The sequence below is a fragment of the Poecile atricapillus genome, chromosome 10, assembly GCF_030490865.1.
Source record: "Poecile atricapillus isolate bPoeAtr1 chromosome 10, bPoeAtr1.hap1, whole genome shotgun sequence".
Classification (NCBI taxonomy): Eukaryota; Metazoa; Chordata; class Aves; order Passeriformes; family Paridae; genus Poecile; species Poecile atricapillus.
The window spans coordinates 15,193,817-15,215,414 of NC_081258.1; the positions used below are offsets into that span (position 1 = coordinate 15,193,817).

The 21,598-nt window shown below is 42.8% G+C and overlaps 1 protein-coding gene across 5 annotated transcripts in view; it reads right to left on the reverse strand.

The window, feature by feature from the left end:
- The window catches only part of RANBP10 (RAN binding protein 10), a 65,707-nt gene that overhangs the window by 23,296 nt on the left and 20,813 nt on the right, over window positions 1–21,598 (reverse strand). For 3 of the 5 annotated variants that reach the window (XM_058845771.1, XM_058845770.1, XM_058845772.1), the window contains 2 exons: window positions 7,900–8,067; window positions 438–460 (listed from right to left, as the gene is read on the reverse strand). In XM_058845771.1, coding sequence (XP_058701754.1) covers window positions 438–460; window positions 7,900–8,067 — 191 coding nt within the window. Of the gene's footprint in view, window positions 1–437; window positions 461–4,762; window positions 4,881–7,899; window positions 8,068–21,598 lie in introns of those variants that run through there. The other 2 variants (XM_058845773.1, XM_058845774.1) reach the window with 2 other exon arrangements.

Below are 21,598 nucleotides of genomic sequence, written 5' to 3' on the forward strand. Positions count from 1 at the left end.
ATCCTCCTTGTCCAGGAACACTTGGGTCTAGAAAAGAGGGAACATTTTCTTGTTCGTGACCCTCTGTGCTTTTGTGAGACCTGACTAGACATCAGTGTAACTGTGCACATGTACTCCTCCTCAGAGTGGAAGCTGCATTTGGAAGACAATGGCCTGTAATGAAGTTGGCATCCTTGCTTTAATTCCAGGAGAAAGAGCAACATATTCTTAGAGGCAGTGAGGGATGAGAGGAGGCATGTGAATAGCCCACAAACCCAGTCACAGGATTATGAAGTTTCAGAAAAAGGAGCATTCACATCATTCAGTAATGTGTGTTATCGTGTTTTTTTCAACAGGGCATCAAACAGAAAAAAAAAATAAAAAATCACACCCCCACACTCTTCCCCCTCCCTTCTGCTTGCATCCTTAGTTAAAATACTGAAAATAGGTGTACTTACAGGGAGGTCTGTAAAGGCTATACCTGTGGGGGGAAAAATATTAGAATTAAAAAGACAAAGGATTTCTTCCCTGCTTGCCTACATCCTTAACATGCTATAAAACATTACTGCACTTCAATAAATCCCAGCTCTGCCCCTGCATTTCACTACATCATGTATTTAGAAGTAATTTCCCTCCCCAATCCCCTCCTCTGCAAGTTTTTGCATCTGGAGAAAGGTTCAGGAAAAATCCTAAATGTTTTCAATATCTCTCCCAAAAATCTGATTTCCTGAAAGCAGCTCTTCTTTCCTTTGCTTCTCCCTCTGTTACCATGAAGGAGATAGTTTTCAAGACTCGCTTTGGTGTTAGAAACAGAGTTTTAGTACAAAATTGCTTTGGTTTAGGCTGTAACTGGTTCTTCTTACCAGCCAGAGAAACAGGAATGAATATTCAGCACTTGGCATTACAGCTGGGGAACAGCCTTGCAACAGGATGGAGCTGCAGCCAGGAGCACCTGAGAAACACTGTGCAAAGAACAGCCTCATCCTCAACTCGGCTGATACAGTTCCAAATAGAAAAGACGGGAAAAAAAGTGTATGGTTTCCCTTTTTATTTATGTCTGGCATATCAGAAAAGAGCCATTGCCTGGGATGGCTAACAGAGTTTTGACTAGAGACAACATTGACCACAGCCAGGCTACCTCAGGCACAGCTCTGCATCTGCCTCAGGTGCCAGTTACTGCTCCAAAGGATGGGGCCCACAGGCTTTGGGTCACCCTCACCAACAGCACAGGGGACACTGCTGCCACCACCTCATCAGGCTGAGCTAAATCCAGACTTCCAGCTAACATCCCAGGAGTCAGTCTGGAAGCTGAAGTCTTTCCCCACGTGTGCTCCCAAGAACGCTTTCCTGTCCCCAGCCAGAGGAAGGCTGGTACCCACACCAGTACACCCAGTTCTCACACACGTCCCACCTCTCCTCCTTCCCTTCTGCCTGGCACTGGAAGGCACTGCAAAAGCAGAACACCACCTTCTGTTTTTAATTTTAAAACTATTTTAACCCAGAGCTGCAGTGTAACATTACCAGATCACTCTGAAATGGTAATTTAAACTAGTTTTGGGAGTCGAGATAGGAAACAAGTAATTTCTATTCAAAATAGCACAGATCCAAATCAAATGCTCAGAAAGAAATCCCAAATATTTTACTAAACAAACAGCCCAATGAAGTTACATTAACATCATGGCAGATAGTCAATATGGTTTAATGAACATCCTGGCAGTTTGGACCTTGTTTATTGACCACCCTCTCTACAAGCCAACCAAAGACTGTGCACACAGGTGATGTTGAACATGTGGCTGAGGAAAACATTCAGTAAGCATTTCTCTCACCTTGTCACTTTGTCCAGATATTGTTCCTCACTCAAACCTTTTTTTTCACTTTGCAATTATTTTGCTCAGCTGGATGGAAAGGTGGATGAAAGCTTGTTCCTACCCTTATGCCAGAATGAGGCCAATCTCCTTGAGCCTGCTGTCCACTGGAGTCTTCCTCTGCCCCCAGCATCTCTCCGAGCTAAAGGTGGCAAGGCTTGTGTAGCTGAGTGGCTGGAAGCTGCTTCCAGCACCTGGACAAGCACATGGTTTTTGAACGGACTACAAGGTGGGTGGAAAACTGTCAGGATGGCAGAATTGTGATCAGCAGCTCAAAGTCCAAGAGTTGTCCCTCAGGGATCGATGGCAGGGCCAATAGTTTCTTGTCTTCACTAATGACCTGGACAATGGGACGAAGTGTGCTCCCAGCAGGCTCACTGGTGTCACCAAACAGGAGAGTGGACAATGGGCTGGAGGGCACAGCTGGAGAAATGATCCAGCACAAGCTTCCTAAAGCTCAACAAAAGCAACCTAAGAGCCCTGCCACCAGGTTGTGATACTCCCAGAAAACAGGACAGGATGAGGCTGACTGGAGAGAAAGGAGATCTGCAGAAAAGATTCAGGGTCCTGCTGGTTAACAAGCAGAGCAGGAGCCAGCCCATGGGTCCTTGGAGCAAAGGAGATCATCCACATCCTGAGCTGCATTAGTGAGAGTGTAGGTTAAAGGATGGGATTTCTCCCTTCTTTTCCAACACTTGTTAGTCTACACTTTGGTTATGATGGTCACTTTAGAGCTCCCCAATAACAGGACACAGTGAGACTGGTGGGAGTCCAGCAGAGGCCAGCAAGACAAAGACAGGCCAAGGGAAAAGTCTCAGTTCAGTCTTAAAAACATTCAGGCAGACACTTATTGCTGCCTACAGCTGTCATATAGGAAGGTAAAAAAGGCTTTTGTCAGAGATGCATGGTGGCAGGAAACAGGAGGCAACAGAGACAAGCTGCAACATGGGAAATTATAATTAGAAAAATTCAGTATGAATTTTGGTCAAACACTGAATCAGGCCCAGAGAAGTCCCCAGGTGATCGCCATTCTTGGAGATAGTAAAAACTTGATGAGTTTCTGAGCAACATGATCTAGTTTGGGCTTGTTTTCAGCAGGGTGTTGGATGCTATAATTCTATGAGTCTATAAATAAACTTATTACACTGCCTTTACAATGAGATAAATGTATGTTTTTCACATGCTGTTATGTAATTCAGACTGATAAAATGCTTTATGCAGACAGCACTTGGTCTGTTGGACAGACATGTCTGCTTAGTGTGTCTGCATCTGCACTGCTACACACCTGCATCCAGGAAAGCCAACAGCAGAAAGAGAAATAATCACAGCTTGAATGTGAAACTGGTTTGTTTTGTTTTTTTTTTTCTGCAGCCCCTCCAAAGCCTGGATCCAGTTTAAAACCACAACCTTCTTAAAGACTTAAGGACTGGACAAATCAAGAGGTCAGGAAGCAAGAGCCAGTGTGTGAAGGGCCTCTCCCCTAAGTCCAGGAAGTTAATGTGATTATCAAGGCAGCGCTACAAAGACACTAAATGAAGGTTCAGTGCTAGGGCACAGTGTGATTGACATCTTCACCTGCCTACCAAACAAAGGACTCCCACTCCCCAGTCCATGACTGAAGTGCACTCACACATGACCCCATACACAGAACGTGTTTGTGGACCTTCCAGCCCATCTCTGCTCTCCACCCAGCAACAATCATCCTGTCTGCCTCACAACTGGCCACTTACAGTATTCAATTTGCACAAGACAACATACATTTGGGTAATCAGACACAGCACTCCACTGCCTGCACAGCAGGGTATCCCTCCAGCATGTGTTTAGGTAACTGTGATCCAGAGAATCCTTAAGCAGTGCTGGTGGATTGCAATAAGCACAACACATTCAGCAGTGTGGTCATCCTAAAGAGCAGACTGGCAAATGCCAGCCCAGGAAAATACTTGAATATTTCTCCAACGTGCTGCTGAGGAGAAGCACTGTCAAACCCACATAGCTCTACATGCCCTTGGAAACAGATATCCTCCAATCAGGCCACCTGGATAAAACTGCTCATATTGAGAACAAGGCTGTAGCCAAGTCTGGTATTTTCTGTTCATTTTGTAGTGAATGAGGGTAGTGAGGCCCTGGCACAGGTTGTCCAGAGCAGCTGTGGCAGCCCCATCCCTGGAAGTGTTCAAGACCAAGGTGGATGGGGCCCTGTACAATCTGATCTACTGGAAGGTGTCCCTGCCCACAGCAGAGAGGTTGGAACATGATCTTTAAGGGCTCTTCCAACACAAACCATTCCAGGATTCTATGATTTTAAATTTGATTTATCTGAAGTTTTGTTTTGAACATCCCAATGTTCTTGCTCTCTGCAAACTTAATTTGAAGCTTTGGGGTCAAACCTATTAAACCTAGGACTGACACCTGCATCTCTCTATGACAACAGATTTCTATATTACTGCTTATGCTCCTCCTAAACTGGCTTCAGAATGGATATTTTACTTTTTAGGTTAACTTGGTCTGTCCAAGAGCCTGCACTAGAACTCAAACTACAGGAAGTTTTCTATGCCAAGACTTCAGAGGGTTGCATGCTCTTTTTATAGCCCTGCTGCTCCATTTACCTTGGTCTGCTGTCAAAGTCTGAGATCTGAGACACTCCTACATTAGTCCCTGAGCAAACTCATCCACTTAAACCCAGAGACCTGCAGCAGTCACATTTCCTCCTCATGTCCTGGTCCAAGAGTTTCTGCTCAATGGCTGGCGCCCCAACATTTCTCCCTCTTTCTCTCCAAATTCACTCTCATCACACTTCTAGCCACAGCTCATTATGTTTTTTACTGCCAGGACTCTGCTCAGAACTTGTCAAAAGTGTTTCACCAGCAGCCAGAAGACATTCAAGACATTTTCCAGAACAGAGAATTAAGACTACATACGATGTCAAACAGTTCTCATGTGACGTCTCCAAACAAAGTTCAAGACTTAGCTCCAACCAGAACATCCAGAATTTGTGATGGCCAAGAAAACAGTTCTTATACAGTGCTCCTGATGGATCTGATTAAATGAAAAAGTATGGAGACAATGGAAGATAATAGTTAAGCAACAGAAGAAATTGCAAGGAAAACAAAAGGGTGGTGTCTAATTAATAGATGAAATGGTGAAGAGTGAATTGGAAAGACAAAGCTACAGTAATTCCATTAAAAGAAAGACAAATTCAAACTCTGAAACCATGCTCTCAAGCTAACTGGCCTAACAAAGGGGCTGATTAGTCTCATGAATATTCTTGGAATCTGCAGTAGGATTACACAATTACCTCATCTCCTAGGAGGAGACATACATGGCTTCCACAGCTTCATGTCAGGGAACACCTAGAAAAAACACATTCATCCCCTTCCTGGTAAACCTTTGCTTTACACAGCATAGAAATGAGATTCTCAAGTTAGCACTAAATATCATGGAACTTCAAGACCTTCAAGGAGTTGCTTCTTTCAGGGAAGAAAGCATTCTGACTTCCAAGTAAATCACTGCTCCTTCCTCCATTTGGCCTTGGTTCCTCTGCTGACACCTGTCTCACCTCCTCCTCACATCTCTGCTCAGTGCCCATGAGGAGCTGTGTCACCCCTGGTCAAGGGGCTCCTCTCCTCAGCATTCCACAGGAAGCACTTCTGGATGCTGTGTTTCTTTATCAGAGACACAGACACTTCTGGTCCTTACCAACAGCCTCCTAAGATGAGGTTTTCATTCTGCTTTTGTAAAAAGGCAGTAAAATGTTCCTGTAGCTTTTGTGGGGTCACCCAGCAAGGCCTGGGGTCTGCTGCTTCCTTCTGCACTTCCATCCCTGTCTCCTCTAACCACATCATCTCTGCTCCATCAGTACAACCATTATGCCACTACAGCTCAAAGAAAAGCTGCTACACACAGGAGCCAGCTGTGAATGTTAAGGAGAGGCTTCTACCTGTCCTTTTCTCAGAGAGCTCATGTCTTGTACTGTCATCTGAAGAGCTCAAGAGGACACCCAGGGAACAGCAATGCTTATAACTAATAATATAATATTATTTATAATAATATAGATTACATACATTATTATATTTATGTATTATTAATTATTGTAATTAATAATTCTCTAAGCACGGTAACCTTGTCACCTTTCCTGTTTCTTCCCACTGGCACTGTTCACCCCTGGGGCAGGCTGTTCCTCGAGGGGTCATTCAATGTCAGATTAGAAAAACTTGAGCTTTCCATCCAAAAAAAGCCCAATCTTTGAAGGAAAAGGAACACTTAAATTTAAGAAAGGAAGACTAGATAACTTCACTGCTGTAAAAAACTCTGAATGTCCCAAACAAAACAAATCTCTGAGCAAGTACACGAGGCAAAGAATCAGAAGGTCATCATGACAAAAGGTAACACAGAAGTTTCTGAACTGGGCTCTTTATTTGGCTTAATCTGCCCAGACATCCAGGCACAACACAGTCCTGGGTACAAAACAGAGAAGGAGAAAGCAGCAACTTTTCAACTGATACAGCTTATACTATTATGGAGATTCTGGTCATTAAAAAGAAAGTAAATTTCAAATGAACAAACTTGTATTCATTAAACAGAAGACCTGGCCTCCTCCGGACTCTCACACTTTTGTTATGATGAAAAGTAACAGCACTGTCAGAGTGAAAAACAATGAAGCTGGAAAACCACTCACTTCAACAACAGGAAACATCCAGAGGAGCACATCACAAACCACTACAGGGCTTCTGTGTAAATACATGCTAAAAATCAAGGACAGCAACTAAAAGGAAAGATTTTGTGAAATCTTTTTAACTATTTCATTACCTCAGTGGCTGTTACCTTGTCTCACTTCTAAGTAAAAGCTCCTGCTCTACACACCATCAGCCGTTGCTTTCAAGCCTCTACTTGTCTTACCAGTGCTGGACTGACATGGGCAGCCTGAACAACCCCAGTTCCCCCAGCCTTTCCTTCTAGGACAGATGTTCCAAACCCTTCATCACCTTGGCAGCCCTTTACTGGACTCTCTCCAGTAAATTCATCTCTCTCTAATACTGGGGAGCCCAGTACTTCTCTCAAGAGCTCAGCAGAAATTCTGCACTCTCCAGGCACACTGCACTCCAATCCCACTCCTTCCTTCAGCCCAGCCAGTAACTCAAAACATCTTTGCTCTGTTAAGGGTTTTGAGTAGGGTACTTTTGGTATTTTTCTACCAATTTAATCTTGAATTCAACAAAGTACAATTGACACAGCAAGGAGAAGCAAAGGAACGGAGTGCCTGTCCCTCCCTGACAAATCAAATGAATCCCAGCACAAAAAGTGAGACGTACTTATAAAAACTTACTGCACATCTTATGCGACCAAAAAAAAAAAAAAAAAAGAATTATCTGGGGTGGAGAACATGTCATCCAAGGAAAAGGTTTTTTAGGGGAAAATGGCCAAAAATTTTGATTTTAGACAAATAAGATATGACAGGTATTTCCAGACATAAGCCTGGAAAACATCCGAGATATTAATTTGGGCAAAAATTTTAAGTCCTTAACTTTAGGACAGTTACTGAAGCAAGTGTGGAATGAACCAAACCATAGCTCAGTGCTTAAGTAAGACCTCCTGTGCTGAATTAATGTCTGGCTTTGGGAATGCTCAAACCAATAAGGTGCTGAGGCTTTTAGTCCCTTCAAAAATGAAGACACCAGTACCATGGCTTTGTAAGTAATTGACCAACACACTTACTATGTTTCCCACTTCTTTCTTTCTTTCCCTGTTGTCCAGTCATTAGACATCTTATCCAACCTCCCACCTACTGTGCAGTAGCAGAGGAAAGCAGTAGAAGCTGTGGATGAAATTCTAACGTATCTAAACAAACTGAGCAGCATGGAAACCATTTTACCTGTTGGGAGTATTTCTGTCTTGAAGCCAATTTACAACTGCTGACACCTGCTGAGTGCTCTTTTCCTCTGCCATTTAAACCTTACTCACAGGCGTGGGACAAGAGTTACGGTACAAGCGAAGTATTAAAGAGCAGCGAGAGCAGGGCTGGAGCATCCCTCTCCTGAGAACACCTTCCTTCACTTACCTAAACTGTGGCCATTTTTTGTGTAGAAGCAGGTGTTGTTGATAAGGTTGACACAGCAGCCAATCACATCTCCAGTGGTGAATGTGGGGCCATAGGGCTGCCCTGTCCCCGAGGAACAGAAGGAGTGCCCATCGTCACCATGGTACCCATAAGAATGTTTATCCCATCCTGCAAAAGACAAGGGAAGAGGACAGCAGTGAAGCCAGTCCAGCAGAACCACATGGAACTACTACAACTCTCAGGATACAATTTTCTGTGGGAGTTTTAAAATTTGATTCCGACTCCTGCTTCATCCCAATATTAATTTTCACATACCAGTAACTGAAAACAAATTAACAGTCTTTAATCAGAACACATCATCTGCGTTTCAACGTGCTTCTCTTTTATCTTGCCTGAGGTGAAACAAAGTACTTTTGTAAAACATTTGTGTTTCCCAAAAACAAAATCTTCCTGCAAAAGCATCTAACAAAATGATCCTCAGACACTCGCAGCTTTGTCTGTAAGAGCTGTCACAAGTGTACCAAATGGAGAGAGGCAATTTTTGCATTCTCAAATCTGTATTTCCCTTCTGCAGTTGATAAGGATTTCTATGTTTCCCTTGGGATACAGTATTTCCTGTTCTGCAGACAGCTTAAAACACGACCCTCAAATGTCAGAGGAGAGTTCAATGCAAATGGTCAGTTCTAATATTAATATCTTTTATTTCTTCTGCCAGTAACATTGTGCTAAGGCTAACAGCTGGGCTTAGGGATTGCACCCTGTCCACTTGTTCTTTTCTGTATATCCCAGTAACTTCATTTGAAGCATTCCTCTGAATTGCACAATGAAATCCACATCTCACAGAGGGACAGACTTCGACCAGAAAGTGATACAACATTGAAAACAAGCACCTGTGTTTTATATGGATACGGCTGGATCCTTAGGGAAGCAAGAGAAGGTGCTTTGGCCATCTACTGACCTTTTACAGCCATGGGTAGTGCAGATTCTGTTAAGTGGGGAGTGATGGCTCTGGCAAAGGGACTGTGTAAGAAACAAAAAGATTGTGCAGGAAGTGCAGTGAGGCACAAAAAGACTGAGCACACTGAGGACTACAGAGCAAAGCCCTGCAAAGGTGAGCTGCAGCACTTCTGTGAGCCAGAATTTTCCTCCAAAACCAACAACAGTATGAGGGCACTAGAAATCTCATCTTGTAAAATAGTGCTACAACACTGTGGCATCAGCACCCACACGCCCAGAGTTTCTCAGAAAAGCACAAAACAGTAAGTGCATGTCTAAGGCCCTGTTAATTGTACAACACCAAATGAATGCCAGTGGGAAAGTCAGGGAATGAAGCAAGACTGAAACATGTCACAGTCCAAGATTTTGGACCTCAGAGCAAAGTTGGAACTGAAAGGTGTGAAGGACTCCCAGAAAATTCTAGTCTAGAAATGGTGAGTAATTTCCTCTATTTAGTCCCACACATCCAACAGGAACAGACTGAGATGTCCCAAGAGTCAGCTCCAAACAAGCTGTTGACAGTAGCACCAGTCCTGTTTCAAATCTTCATGAAAGACAGGGACAACAGCACAGGCAGCACCCTCAGCAAGCACAAAAATGATGCCAAATTGACTTGCCAAAACAAAGGAGGAAGCGATAGGGGCTCTAGAGTCTGTTGTCAAACTTCCACTGCTAAGACTCCATCCAGTAAAAATATCATTGAAATATTTTCTAATTTTTAAAACTGTGGCTCCTTTCCACTATCCCTTTTATTTCTCTGTTGCCTTCACTGATCTATTATTTTAGACTCCCCAAAACCAGACCTGTTACATGAGTGTCAATTCAGAACTGTTTTAATGAAGCTGTTGGTAAGCTGTATTTCAGATGGTAACTTAAATCAATTTATCTCCTAACCTACTCTTAATACAATCCAAATACAAAATTCTAGGTCTTCATACAAAACATTTCTGGCATTACAAAGCAGCTACCAAGAACTTGTCATCGGTTACAATTAAGCAGTGAAGTGCTTACACATCATGTACTGGGTAAGGCTCCCATAAGAAATAACACAGCGTGTCCAACTGTGAGGATGAGCTCACTAAATGCTTGTGCCAATGCAGACACTACTGGTTCTGCAGTGCAAAAATAAAGGTTTCATTACCTACAGATCAAAGCCAATCCTACTGAAAAAACCCTCCTCCTACTCCATTATGACTTGGGCTTCACAGTGTCATTTCTTGCTGTAGCACCAATGGTGGTGGTGAACTCCAGTGAGAAGTGACTGAATAAAGGCCTTGAAGACAATGACAAACGTGGTACAAACAACAACAATGCCTGGATAAAGCTTGTTTTGAATCTTACTCTCCCCAGAAAACCACTAACATAACCAGTTAAGGAAATCTGCTCAGCCAGCACTTTGCTAATGATACGCAGAGTTTATTTTTTCAACTCAAATGTTGTGTAGTGCTGAACCCAGACCTGGCACCACACTAGGGGCTTTAAATCTAGACTGTCAGCCTTATCAGATCACCATGGTCATCTTAAAAAAACAAGCCAGAGTTGTTTGAGTGAACTTACTGTACTCACTGTAAACATAAACTGAGTGGCATTAATTATATGCCTAACCTTAAGTTATTTATTAATAAAAAACAGATCCCTATTTCCAAAATTCTGCCCAAAATAAACATGAGGGCGGTGGCATATGGGTCATTCCAGCACTGGCCAGCTCCAGCCAATCTTCTGAAATTTCCTAATAATCTAAATTAAAAACAACAATCAGCACTTCTAGTACTTCTAGGTCAAAGTTATCTGGGCCTGTTGATTGAAATAGTGTATGCCTATTGAAAGCATTTGGCATTATCCTGGATTACCAGCAGAGTGGGGAGTAACTCATCACATGTATTTTGAAAACACAGACTCCAAGTTTTCTCAAAACACTTTCTGAAAACTTGGGCTTTTCCTGTACCATTAACAATTTGCTATTGCCACCTAGGAATGGGTCCAGCATATTGCAACCTCCTCTGTGACTCCCACGACAACCTTTGAGCCTCCAGTTACTCAACAGCTTCCTCCTCTACAAAATCCAGCAGCGCTTTAATAAGGACTGAATTGGAACTTCCTGAAAGCCTCCCCACAGCTGCATCTGCAAATTCTCCAGACAGTTTAACCACTGTGCCACTTGTACTCAAGTACTTGCAGAAGTCACCGTTGTGACCTGGAAGGCAGAGATGAGGTGATACGTACATGCTCTTTAAAAAGGCTGTCCCTGTGGGATAGGGATGCAGCCCAGACAAGGACACTCCTCAAGAAGTGAGACAGCAGAGGTACAGGATGTGCACGTATCACATCCGGACTGAACAGTGTTACCACCTTGCACAGACAGACTGAGCCTGAATCTCCAGACACTTGGAGATTCTCTTCACTCAGTACTCCTGAAAATATTTTGTTTCCAATAAATTGTTCAATCCTCCATTAAGAATATATAAACACTCCTATCATTAATTGTGCCCTGCAAGGAGTTTGACAGCATAACTGCAAGCAATGAAAATGTGCCTCCTACTACTTGGATATATCCTGTAGTTCTTGCACTGGAGAAGATGACAAACTATGGACTTGGGTGTCTCTAGAACATACATCAGTATACAGACCTCTGCAAAATCCCCCATAATTATCCCTTTTCCAGGCTGATGACTCCTAATTTATTTAGCTATTTCCTGCTTTTCTGACGTCATCATCTGAACCTTCTCTGGATTTACAGTATTGCTTGTGAGAATGAAGGTGCCCCATGGAGAAGGGAAGCAGGCTGCAGTTTTCTCTGCAGTGTTTCCTAGTCCTCTACAAGTTAATCCTAGCATTTTCCCTTTATTGTCCTTTTTACCACTGACCTGATGTTTCCATGAAGTCATTGTCATCACTCCAAAATGCATCACTGCTCTTGTGACAAAGTTCCATGTGCACAGATTCTCATGTGCATCTCCCTGCTGGGGCAGATTGCCTCAGCTTGCTCCCACAGCTCCTCTATCTCACACCTCCCTCAATCTCACAATCCTCAGCAGCTCCAGAAGTCCATCCCTGTCAGAGGTGCAGGCAGCTGCTCCTAAGAAAACCCTGGGAGAACCCATGCACTGACAGTTTGTGACTGGTAGCTCATTCCAACAAGGCTGTTTAAAGAACATCCCATTTTGGTCTCTTGGTGATAGCCATGTCTAGAGCAATGGACATTCAGCACCTACATGCAGCTGTGGCCAAGTTAAAAATTCTCAACTGCAAGTGCAGATTCCTCTCAAAATTTCACAAATCTGGACAAAATTGGAGAATGTGCTTTTTCTTATAAAACACAGATCATGGACTCCTGATGGCCTATACGCTATAGACCAAAATCAAGTGACCTAGAGTGGCTGGAGAGTCCAGTTTACAGTTCTTTCCCCTCTTTCCTTTCCCTTCCCCATCCTCTCTTCAGAAGCACAAAATCATTTTAAATAGGGGAGACAGGCAGAGAACAGAAAGGATTTGGCCACCTGGCCCATGGCAGTGGTCAAAGCAGAACCTCAGTGTCCCAGCTCTAAGATTGTTCTCACTACAGCTCATTCTGAAGGCAGCACTTTGAACATGCAAATACAGAATCACAACCACTACAGGTAGGACTTCAACAGCTATTGAGCAAAAAGAGGTTAAATTTACATCCCTTTGAACTGAACCCTTTAACACCCAAACCCAAAATATACCTATATATTTACTAACAAGATGCAGAATAGCTCAGATTGTGCTATCAAAGAATGGGAAGAAAGAAAAACAAAAACCATGAGTAGGGCTTGGTAGGACATTTTTTTATGTTCAACACCAAACTGAAGTTCTGTTTGGCCTGCTAACAAGAAAAAGCTGATATGCTGACCTTCTTGGCAGACTACCTGGATCCCAACACGTAGGGGAAAAAAATGAACAGCAAGTTCCATTGCTGCTGCTTGATAAACAGGTCAGAATTATGCAATGCCAGACACGTGGCAGAAAGGACTTGAGTTACTTCAGGACACTGTTACAGGATAAACTGATAAACACTCACTCTTAAGCAAGCACCAGAGTTAGATGTAGTGTGCTACTACTATCCCTGACTATCCTACATCTGTCCCTGTTCAATCCCAACTTTCCCACTCAACATCAGTCTCGCTTTACTCTTTGACTTTTTGGTCAGATCCTGACTTCTGTACCTGAGATCAGACTCTGCCTCAGAAGGCAGCAAGTGGGAAGGAGCTCTGTTGAGCTGGATGACCATTTACACCTCAGCACCACAGAAATAACACGGTGATTTAGCTCTCTGCTTCAAGAGCTCCACCACTGAACACAGAACTTGTGGTAGGCTCTGGGTAAAACTGGCATCATGGCTACATCACACACCTAGGTAAACCAGGATAAGCTGCTCAACCTTAAAGTGTGGAGCATCATATAGAGAATGGATGGATGGATGGATGGATGGATGGATGGATGGATGGATGGATGGATGGATGGATGGATGGCATGGATGGGATGCCCTGATTCAAGTTACCAAGTATTTTCACTATGCTTTTTCTGGCCTGATGCTTTGTTCACACAGGGTGGAGAAGAAAGCCAAGTGATGACATCCCCCAGAACACCAAGGTTCAAACATGTCAAACTTGCCACTGGGCACAAGGGAACAGGGAAGGCAACACCCACAGGGATCTGTGCTGAGATCCCCTCTGATGACATGCCAAGGGATTGACACGCAAGGCCCAGTGATCATGGAAAATATACTTTTCCAGTGAGTTATAGCCAGACACGTCAGACTCTTCCTGCTCTGCACTTGCTGAGCTAAAGATGTTGGCAGACAGATGAACTTGATCACTGACACATGGACCATTCCCTGCCCATGAACATTCAAAAGGAGAAACACATTCTACTGCAACTCAGCCCAAGCATTCAATGCAATGGGTGTAGAAGGCGCTGCAAGGGGCAGGACCTTGCTGACCACACATTCAGAGGTAACCTCTCTGCAGTCAGGGATAACTGGGACATCTGAAGCTGTAAGGAATGGTTGAGTACGTTTGGGCATATGAAGGTTAGATGGAAGTTCCTCAGAAAGAATCTGAAGATTTGTAAATAGGGTTTGTGTCTGTTGTATAATTACTAATGGGAGAGTTTGAGACTTACTCTTCAGGACAGACCCCAGTGACCACTCCACAATCTTTCCAAATTTTATCTCTATCTGCTTTCTCTCTTTCATATTTTGGAACACTTTTCATTTTTTCCCCTCTCTATTCTTGTCCAGTATTTTGCCTGTAGCATTCCTCTTCCCACTCCCCTCGCCAGCAATCCTAGCTTCCCACAGCTCTCCATGCCAGAGCAAGTGGTGTACAAACACTAGCTGCAATGGAACAAGAACTTGTGTCAACACACTGAAATAAACCAAACAAAATCATTTTTTAAGATTTATTGAATCCAAAGTCCAGCAGAAACAGATGTACAAACTTTGCTTGAACAGTGCTTGGGGAATGGGATGTGGAGGGTGGAGGCAGCAGCAGAGCCCAGAGTTGGTGCTGGATCACGTTCCAGTGGGAGTCAGAACCTCCTCCACGCACTGTGCTGAGCAGGCTGCTATTGCTCAGCCAGCTATGGGTCTTTGGCAGCAGCAGAGCATGAGGTCAGGGGAGGGGAAGGTATGTTCAATAGAGGCTGAACAGATGCAATCTGGTGCACAAAGAAATTGGATGTTGCTTCTCCACTGTCCTGGGCTGAACAGTCCCAGGCAGGGACAGGACAACCATGAACATGGGGCAGGAGCCAGTACCACAGGAGAACTGGAACCACCCTCTGCTGATTACTCCAACTTCCAGTGGATTTGGCTCTGTAAATGGATGTGCCTCTGGTGCACATCAGCGCAGAACAGTGAATACAGGCCACTGCCCCCAGCAAAGGAAAGGCTCAGTAAGCTCTGACGCTCCTGCAGCCTCAGAAGCCAAATGCCTGATCATGATAAGTCTGTAAATGCCTGGCCATGAGAAATCTGCTGCCACAAGAACCATCTGAGGTGCTGGAGCATCTCAGCTGTCACTCAGTTTTACAGCATTTATGCCAAGCTTATGAAGCCACATACACATCACATGTTTTGGTGAGAGCAGGGTGGTTACTTTGCTTTCCTTTATTCAATCACGCTTTAGAATCAAATCAACTATTAGCACTGCAACACATCTTTCTGTTTCCATAAAGAGCCTACAAAAACAGCTGCTCAGCGGCCACAGCAACCTCTGCTATAGAGCTGGGGATGTGGGCACAGGGGAGGCACAGCCCTGGCATGGAACAACTGTCTAGGTACAGTCACAACACCAACTGCAGGACAGGAATAGGACGAGGGAACAGCGTGCTTAACACATTACAGCATCTCCCTGGCAGAAGTTCAAGGGCCTGGACATCTGCCCAGAACATGTCAAGGGAAAAAAAAACAAAAACAAAAAAACCTTAAAATCCACTTACCCAAGGATATGAACAAGCCCTAGCCAGAAACATCCCCAACTCTTCTTGCTTGCAACAGCTTCAGTTTCTTCTGCAAGGTGGCAAAATGACTGAATGCAGTAGAAGGCCAAACCTTGCACTACAGGATCAATGCTTGTATAGAGAATAAAAACAACTTTACCCCACAGAGAACAAACTTCCCTAAGTAGGGGCTGGATGGGTTCAGATCCCATAACCTTTGCAGTATCCCAAGGAATTGTGTACAAGGCCATGGAGCAGTGCAGCACAGCACCACACACACCCCAGAGAGGCACTGATGCTTAGAGCTTCCCCCTCACCCCAGGTCCCAGCAGATGAAGCAGAGTCAGTTTGGCCCCTGCACAGACACAGCAGATGATGCTAATCAGAGAGTGCAGGACTTCTGGCAGGCCTGGTTGCAGCTTTGGCTCAGAAACTATTCCATGTTTTTCAATAAAGTACTTGCAACTGTAAAAGAGACAGAACTCAGACCAAATCCTCACAGGAAGACTTATGTGTGGCAAGAATCCAAAGGAGAGGAAAAAAAGGAATCACAACATCTCTCTCATATTAACAGAGAGCAGGAAGAAAAGGACACAGTGACCCAAAAATCAGTATGATTCAAGAGTCTGGGAGATAGAGCAGAATCTGGGTGCTAACAAGCATTGCCTGATGCACCACGGAGACAACAAGCAGAGTAACGCTTGTACAATTTTTCACAATATTGATCTGGCACAGTGATTTTTAGACCAGATCAGCAAGTCCTACCATTAAACAACCACTGCATGCTAACCAGCCTTCAAAACAACATCAAAATACAGTCTACCATTATATGAAGTGGCACTACTCACTGACTCATAAAGAAAAAAAACAAAACCAGAAAGCTCTGGACAGCTGCACCACAGGCAATACCTTTTCAACTGGAAAGGTCTGTTCCACCAGCCCCAGAAACTTGTAAGGAGTCCATTTCACTATTACTTAGCATGCACCTCACTACAGAATACAGTAATCAAGATAAAAATACTTCCTTGAATGAATAAAGATGGCAAGTCCTCCTAACTTATAAGCTTGATGGATCCATCTTCTGCCAGAGTCAGAACATGATCTGGGTTTCCCTACACCAGAGAGGTCAAGATGTGCCACAAACCTTTTACAACCCTGTGAAGAGCACACCATGGTTAAAGCAACTACAGAACAGGTTGGTTGTGTCTACAAAGGAAAAGCTCTCCAGCGTGATCATGTCACCACTGCACTATTATACCCATTATATTCCCTGACACACCACAGTGGAGGGAGTGGGAAGCAGAGCAGGGGTACAAAATAATGCAAGACAGGGATGGGGAAAAAGAGTCAAATGAGGAGCTTTTCTATTTATCTATTTAGTGGAAGGGGTAAGGAACAAGTTACAATCAAAAGCTTATCACATACACAGGCTTCAAATCTCATAATATTAAATAATTCACATGTTTATTTATGGGGCAACTTTTTCAACCTTCAGCTGATGGACAAGAGCACCTTTATAAAATATTAAGACACTTTCAGCAAAATCTTGCAAGGTAATGGGCAAGAGTCATTTTACAGAGATGTCAAGGCAGGACAGTTTAGTGACTCAGCCAAAAGCAATGTTAAAGTTCACTGAAGAATGCAAGGGGTTCATGTCCAGTTACTATTAAAAACAATCCCTAAAATGGTATTTAACAAGCTAAGAAAATTACAAACACAAAACCACTTATCTAAACACAAGACCTTATGGAGAGAGAAGTCTTCCAGAGGAAGCACACCTCATGATGTTAAGAGGTTGCAATAAGGACTTCTAGATTCTAAACTGAGGTTTCTTCAATACTTTCCACATTAATCAAAGTGAAGCAACCCAACCAAATGCCTGGCAGCAGTTTTTCTGGCTGCAGGCAGGACAATCATCACAATCTATATGAGCAAACACGTGACCTGAAGTCAGTCAGAAAGGGAAAAAGGCAGGAACTTTTTCATACAGTCCTAGTTTACATATACAGGGCCATAAATAAAACATGATATTAAATTTAACCTTAATTCAGAAGATAATTCATCCCAATTCTGTGGTTCAGGAGCTGGTTTTGTTACTCTCCAGCTCTGAACACACCTGATAGCATCAGGTCTGACCTCATTTGGGGACCTGATGACTCTGGTGCTACCCTCAGCATGTATCACGAAGGAAATAACACATCTGTCCAACCCCCCTGTGCCACACCAGCTCAGGCAGTATCAGCCCTGAGCACGAGGCTCATGTTCCAGAACACATCCACCCAACCAAGCTGTGCTCAGCCCTGTGCATGATAAGCTCTGTAGGGGCAACACCCCAAATCTGCAGAGCACAGCAGCATGAGAGGACGGAGCTCTTGTCAGAAACCCCAACAACGATTTCTGAAAAACTGAAGAATGAGAAAGAAAGAACTCCCAGTTCTTCTACGGGACAAAGATGGGATGTGAATGAATTCACAGCACATGCAACAAATCTGTTTCAATATTCAAGCTGGAATTTTCATACGGGTTCAGGTGAACTCAGCACACAAACTGAAAAACTGATTGAAAAAAGAGAAAGCTGACATGGGATGAGAAGATGACTGAGCAATTCAGTGGAACTAAGCTGAAGTTGATGGGCAGTGGACAAGTCAACCACAAATGAAAAAGATTCCCAAAGACATAAATTACCTTTTTTTAATAAAGATCATATAATTGTGAGAATTCAGAAATTCCAAATTTTAAAAATTTTATAGTTTTAAATTTTAATTTTAAAAGGTGTTCAGCTGATCTGCAAAGAGTAGAAGCAGGAAGGGAAAATATGAGAATGAGTTAAGTAATGCCAGAGAAACTCAGATTCTTCAACATATGAGGCAGCAGGGCAGGCATTAAAATATACTTAGAATACATGTACACATAGAGTGAAGATGAAAAAAGAAACAATATAATGAGTTGTGTATTCCCAGGATAAACAAAAATTAAGTGCTCCTCAGATTACTTTCCTATGATGGCATTTTACATACACTGAACACAAGATTGATTCCATATGGGAAAAAAAAAATCTTAACACTAAAAATATGTGAAAGCTTAAGTTCAAAGGAAATCCTTTTGTTTTATTACAAGAAGCCCAAACTTCCTATTAAGTTCTTTAGTATGACCTTAATTTTGACTTAAACTAAAATAAATAAATAAATAAATGCTATTTTCAAAATAGCAGATGGTGCTGTACAGTAAGAGCAGATTCCAGAAAGAAACAACCGGTTTCAACTGGTCTCAGGACACTTCCTCCAATATGAGATTTTTAAATTTTTTTTTTTTTGTTTTTTGTTTTTTTTTCAAATGGGGCTGGGCAGCCTGTATTGCTCAGCCTTATGTTGTGGACTGAACACTTATTAGTGGCTGGAGTGCACTACCTCTGATTCTGGAGTGCATCTTGCAGTTTAGTTTAGAAGAAACAGGGTAGCACAACCAAAAATGTAAATGAAAGTACAGGCAGTGGTGACAACCAGGAGATTCACTTACATAAATAAACCCCTTCTCCAAAAACAAGAGACTCATGTAGATAAATCCAAAGGGCTCTGACTTACAAAGGCCAGAAACCTCAAATCTGCTGTAACATGTATCTGGTTTTGGCAGGGTATGTTTTTTATGCACCACAATAATCTTCACCCACCCAGGCGAGCTCTCATATGGAGAGGAATTTTTCTAAAAATCCATTCTGCACAAATGGATTCAATAATTTTAGAGCTGACCCATCAAACTGACCCACTTTGCTCTCTTTTCTTTCACTGTGCAATGCTAAAACCTGCCATTTCTAAACATACTGATAGCCTCTGAGGAGGTACAAATTATGCTTTCAGGTAAAAGCATAGTCAAGTCAGCGAAAAGGCTACCCAAGTGAAGTTTCAGGAGAAGGTCTCAGCCTAAATAAAAATTCAGGGAGAAACAGCCAGCCAAATCAGCTTCAGGCCACTATACCTGGAAAGATGCCCCTTTGTAAAAATGTCTCCATGATCAGGATAACTGTTAATTGAGAGGAAATTTAATTGAGGTTTTCAAGACATATCTCTTTCTATCAAAAATAACCTCTGACCACTGTTAACCATGTGATTTGGGAGAACAAAGTTTCCCAAAGGAGCAGTTTCAACCTGCATTACCTGTGTGATGAACCAGGCAAGTGGACAGATCCAAGTTAATAACAACCCCAGAATCAAGCAGTGCCCCCCACCCATTATTATTAATCCAATTACATGACCCATTTTACATGCAGCCCCACAAACTGGTTTGATAGGATAAATTAGAGGGTACCAGAGGCATAAGCAATTTTGTGGACAGGAACTGGCACAGCCAGCTGAAGGACTCACTGCATGTGTAACAAACACCTGTCTAAGGCTTTGCTATGACACCATGTGGAAATCCCTCATGCCTTTTTGGACAACTATTTTTAAGGATAGTTCTGACAGAGCTTTGCAGCAGGACCAACACCATAAGGTACTATAAACCAGAGCTTCATCAGCTGCATAAATAAATAAACTTAATAGAAATTACTTCTAAAGACAGAAAATCAAGCAGTGCGTCCAAGTTGCTGATGTAGCCAAGAGGCTCTGAAAGCAGACTGATTCACTGTTTGTTTGCCACATACTGCTCATGCATTTAATCCCATACTTCAGGGCTGTTGCTGATTTCTCCAGAAGCCAAAGGCCTGATTTTCCCAGGTAACCATGAAGCTTCTTCCCCTCCCGTTTCTGCTGAAGCCGTAAGAATTGTGAAAGCTTGGCAAGGATTTTCCTTTGCCCTTGTTCGCAAGATGGGATAAGAGCCACTTCCTGGACTTGCTCTGAATTTTAATGTTTTCTTTTACTATAAAAAGTAAGATACTGGTGCTTGTGATACATTCAGTGATTAAATGTTCAGAAAACATCTACAAGAGTTGTTGTAAATCGAGAAAACCTGACAAACAGGGAAGGGTGAAGAGCCAGGGATGTATGATTTGGAGAGAAGACCACAAAGCAGTGGTAAGGTTTTCATGCATAGAACTACAAAGAGGAAAGGAATTAATTATTTTCCACCTCCACGTGATCCAAGAATAGACTCAGACTACATGGGATATTCAGCTTTGTCATCAGGAAAAGTTTCCAGCACAAGGACAGTGTTGGAAGAAGTTGCCAGAAAAATAATGAAAGACTGGTTTAGACACACACCTGTCAGGCAGGACTAATGCATAATTGAATTCGCTTCAGATCAGATGATTTGGTGAGGTCTCAGCTTCTATAATTACTACATTTAGCACTGGGACTGAGGCCTTTAGCACAGGTCCTTTGTTTGTCAGTACAGTCACACAAAGTGACAATCCAAAGCATAAACTGAAAACTTCCTTAAGTAAAACTTTTACATTTTAAGTAAAAAGATTCCATGGCAATCACAGAAAACAAACGGAAAACAAAGCAAACAAAAAAAACCCAACCAAAACAAAACAAAAAAGAAAAACCAACCAAAAAAAATTTAAAAAACAAAAGAAAAACCACACCAAGACCAAACCAAAACTGGCTAGAAGGAAAACCTGGAAGACTTCAGCGGAACTTCTCACTTGTAGCAGGATTAACTTAAGAGTTACATGAGGAGGCCAGAGCCTTGTGGAATTGAGACTGGAAAATCTAAGTACAGAGCCTCTGCAGAAACTCATCCCCAACTATGATGAGGGAAAATATCTTCCCATGAGAATTTAACTTGTGCAGCACCAGGAGCTGCACTCAATGATCCTTGTGAATCCCCTCCAACTTGGGACATTCTATGATTTTGTGATACAACACCTACCCACCTTCCCTTCTCTGGCTGCTCCCGGAGGGGAGCACACTAGCATGAAAAACCCTTGGGAACATGCCTAAGGAAGAAACAAGTAACTTTTTTCTCTCAAATAAATGAACAGGAGGACAGAGTCCTCAACAGTCTTGCTCCCCCTGCTTGCATCTCCCCTGACAGGATAGCATGTAAGATAAGCTGAGAAGAAATAAAGTCCTACCTCCAAATGTCATCAGAAACCTATCAGCAAGAAAATTCAAAGGAAAGGATCTCCAAACAAAGGTAAAATGGAAAGCCCAGTCCATGTGCTGGTTTATGGAGGACAAAGGATGGCTTTCACAGAGGAGGAGAGCATGGGGAATTCTTAATTCCCAGGGCTCATTTCTATTTTATCTTTATGTCTCAATAAATGGGTTGCTCACAAGGACCTTTTGCTGAACAAAAGACT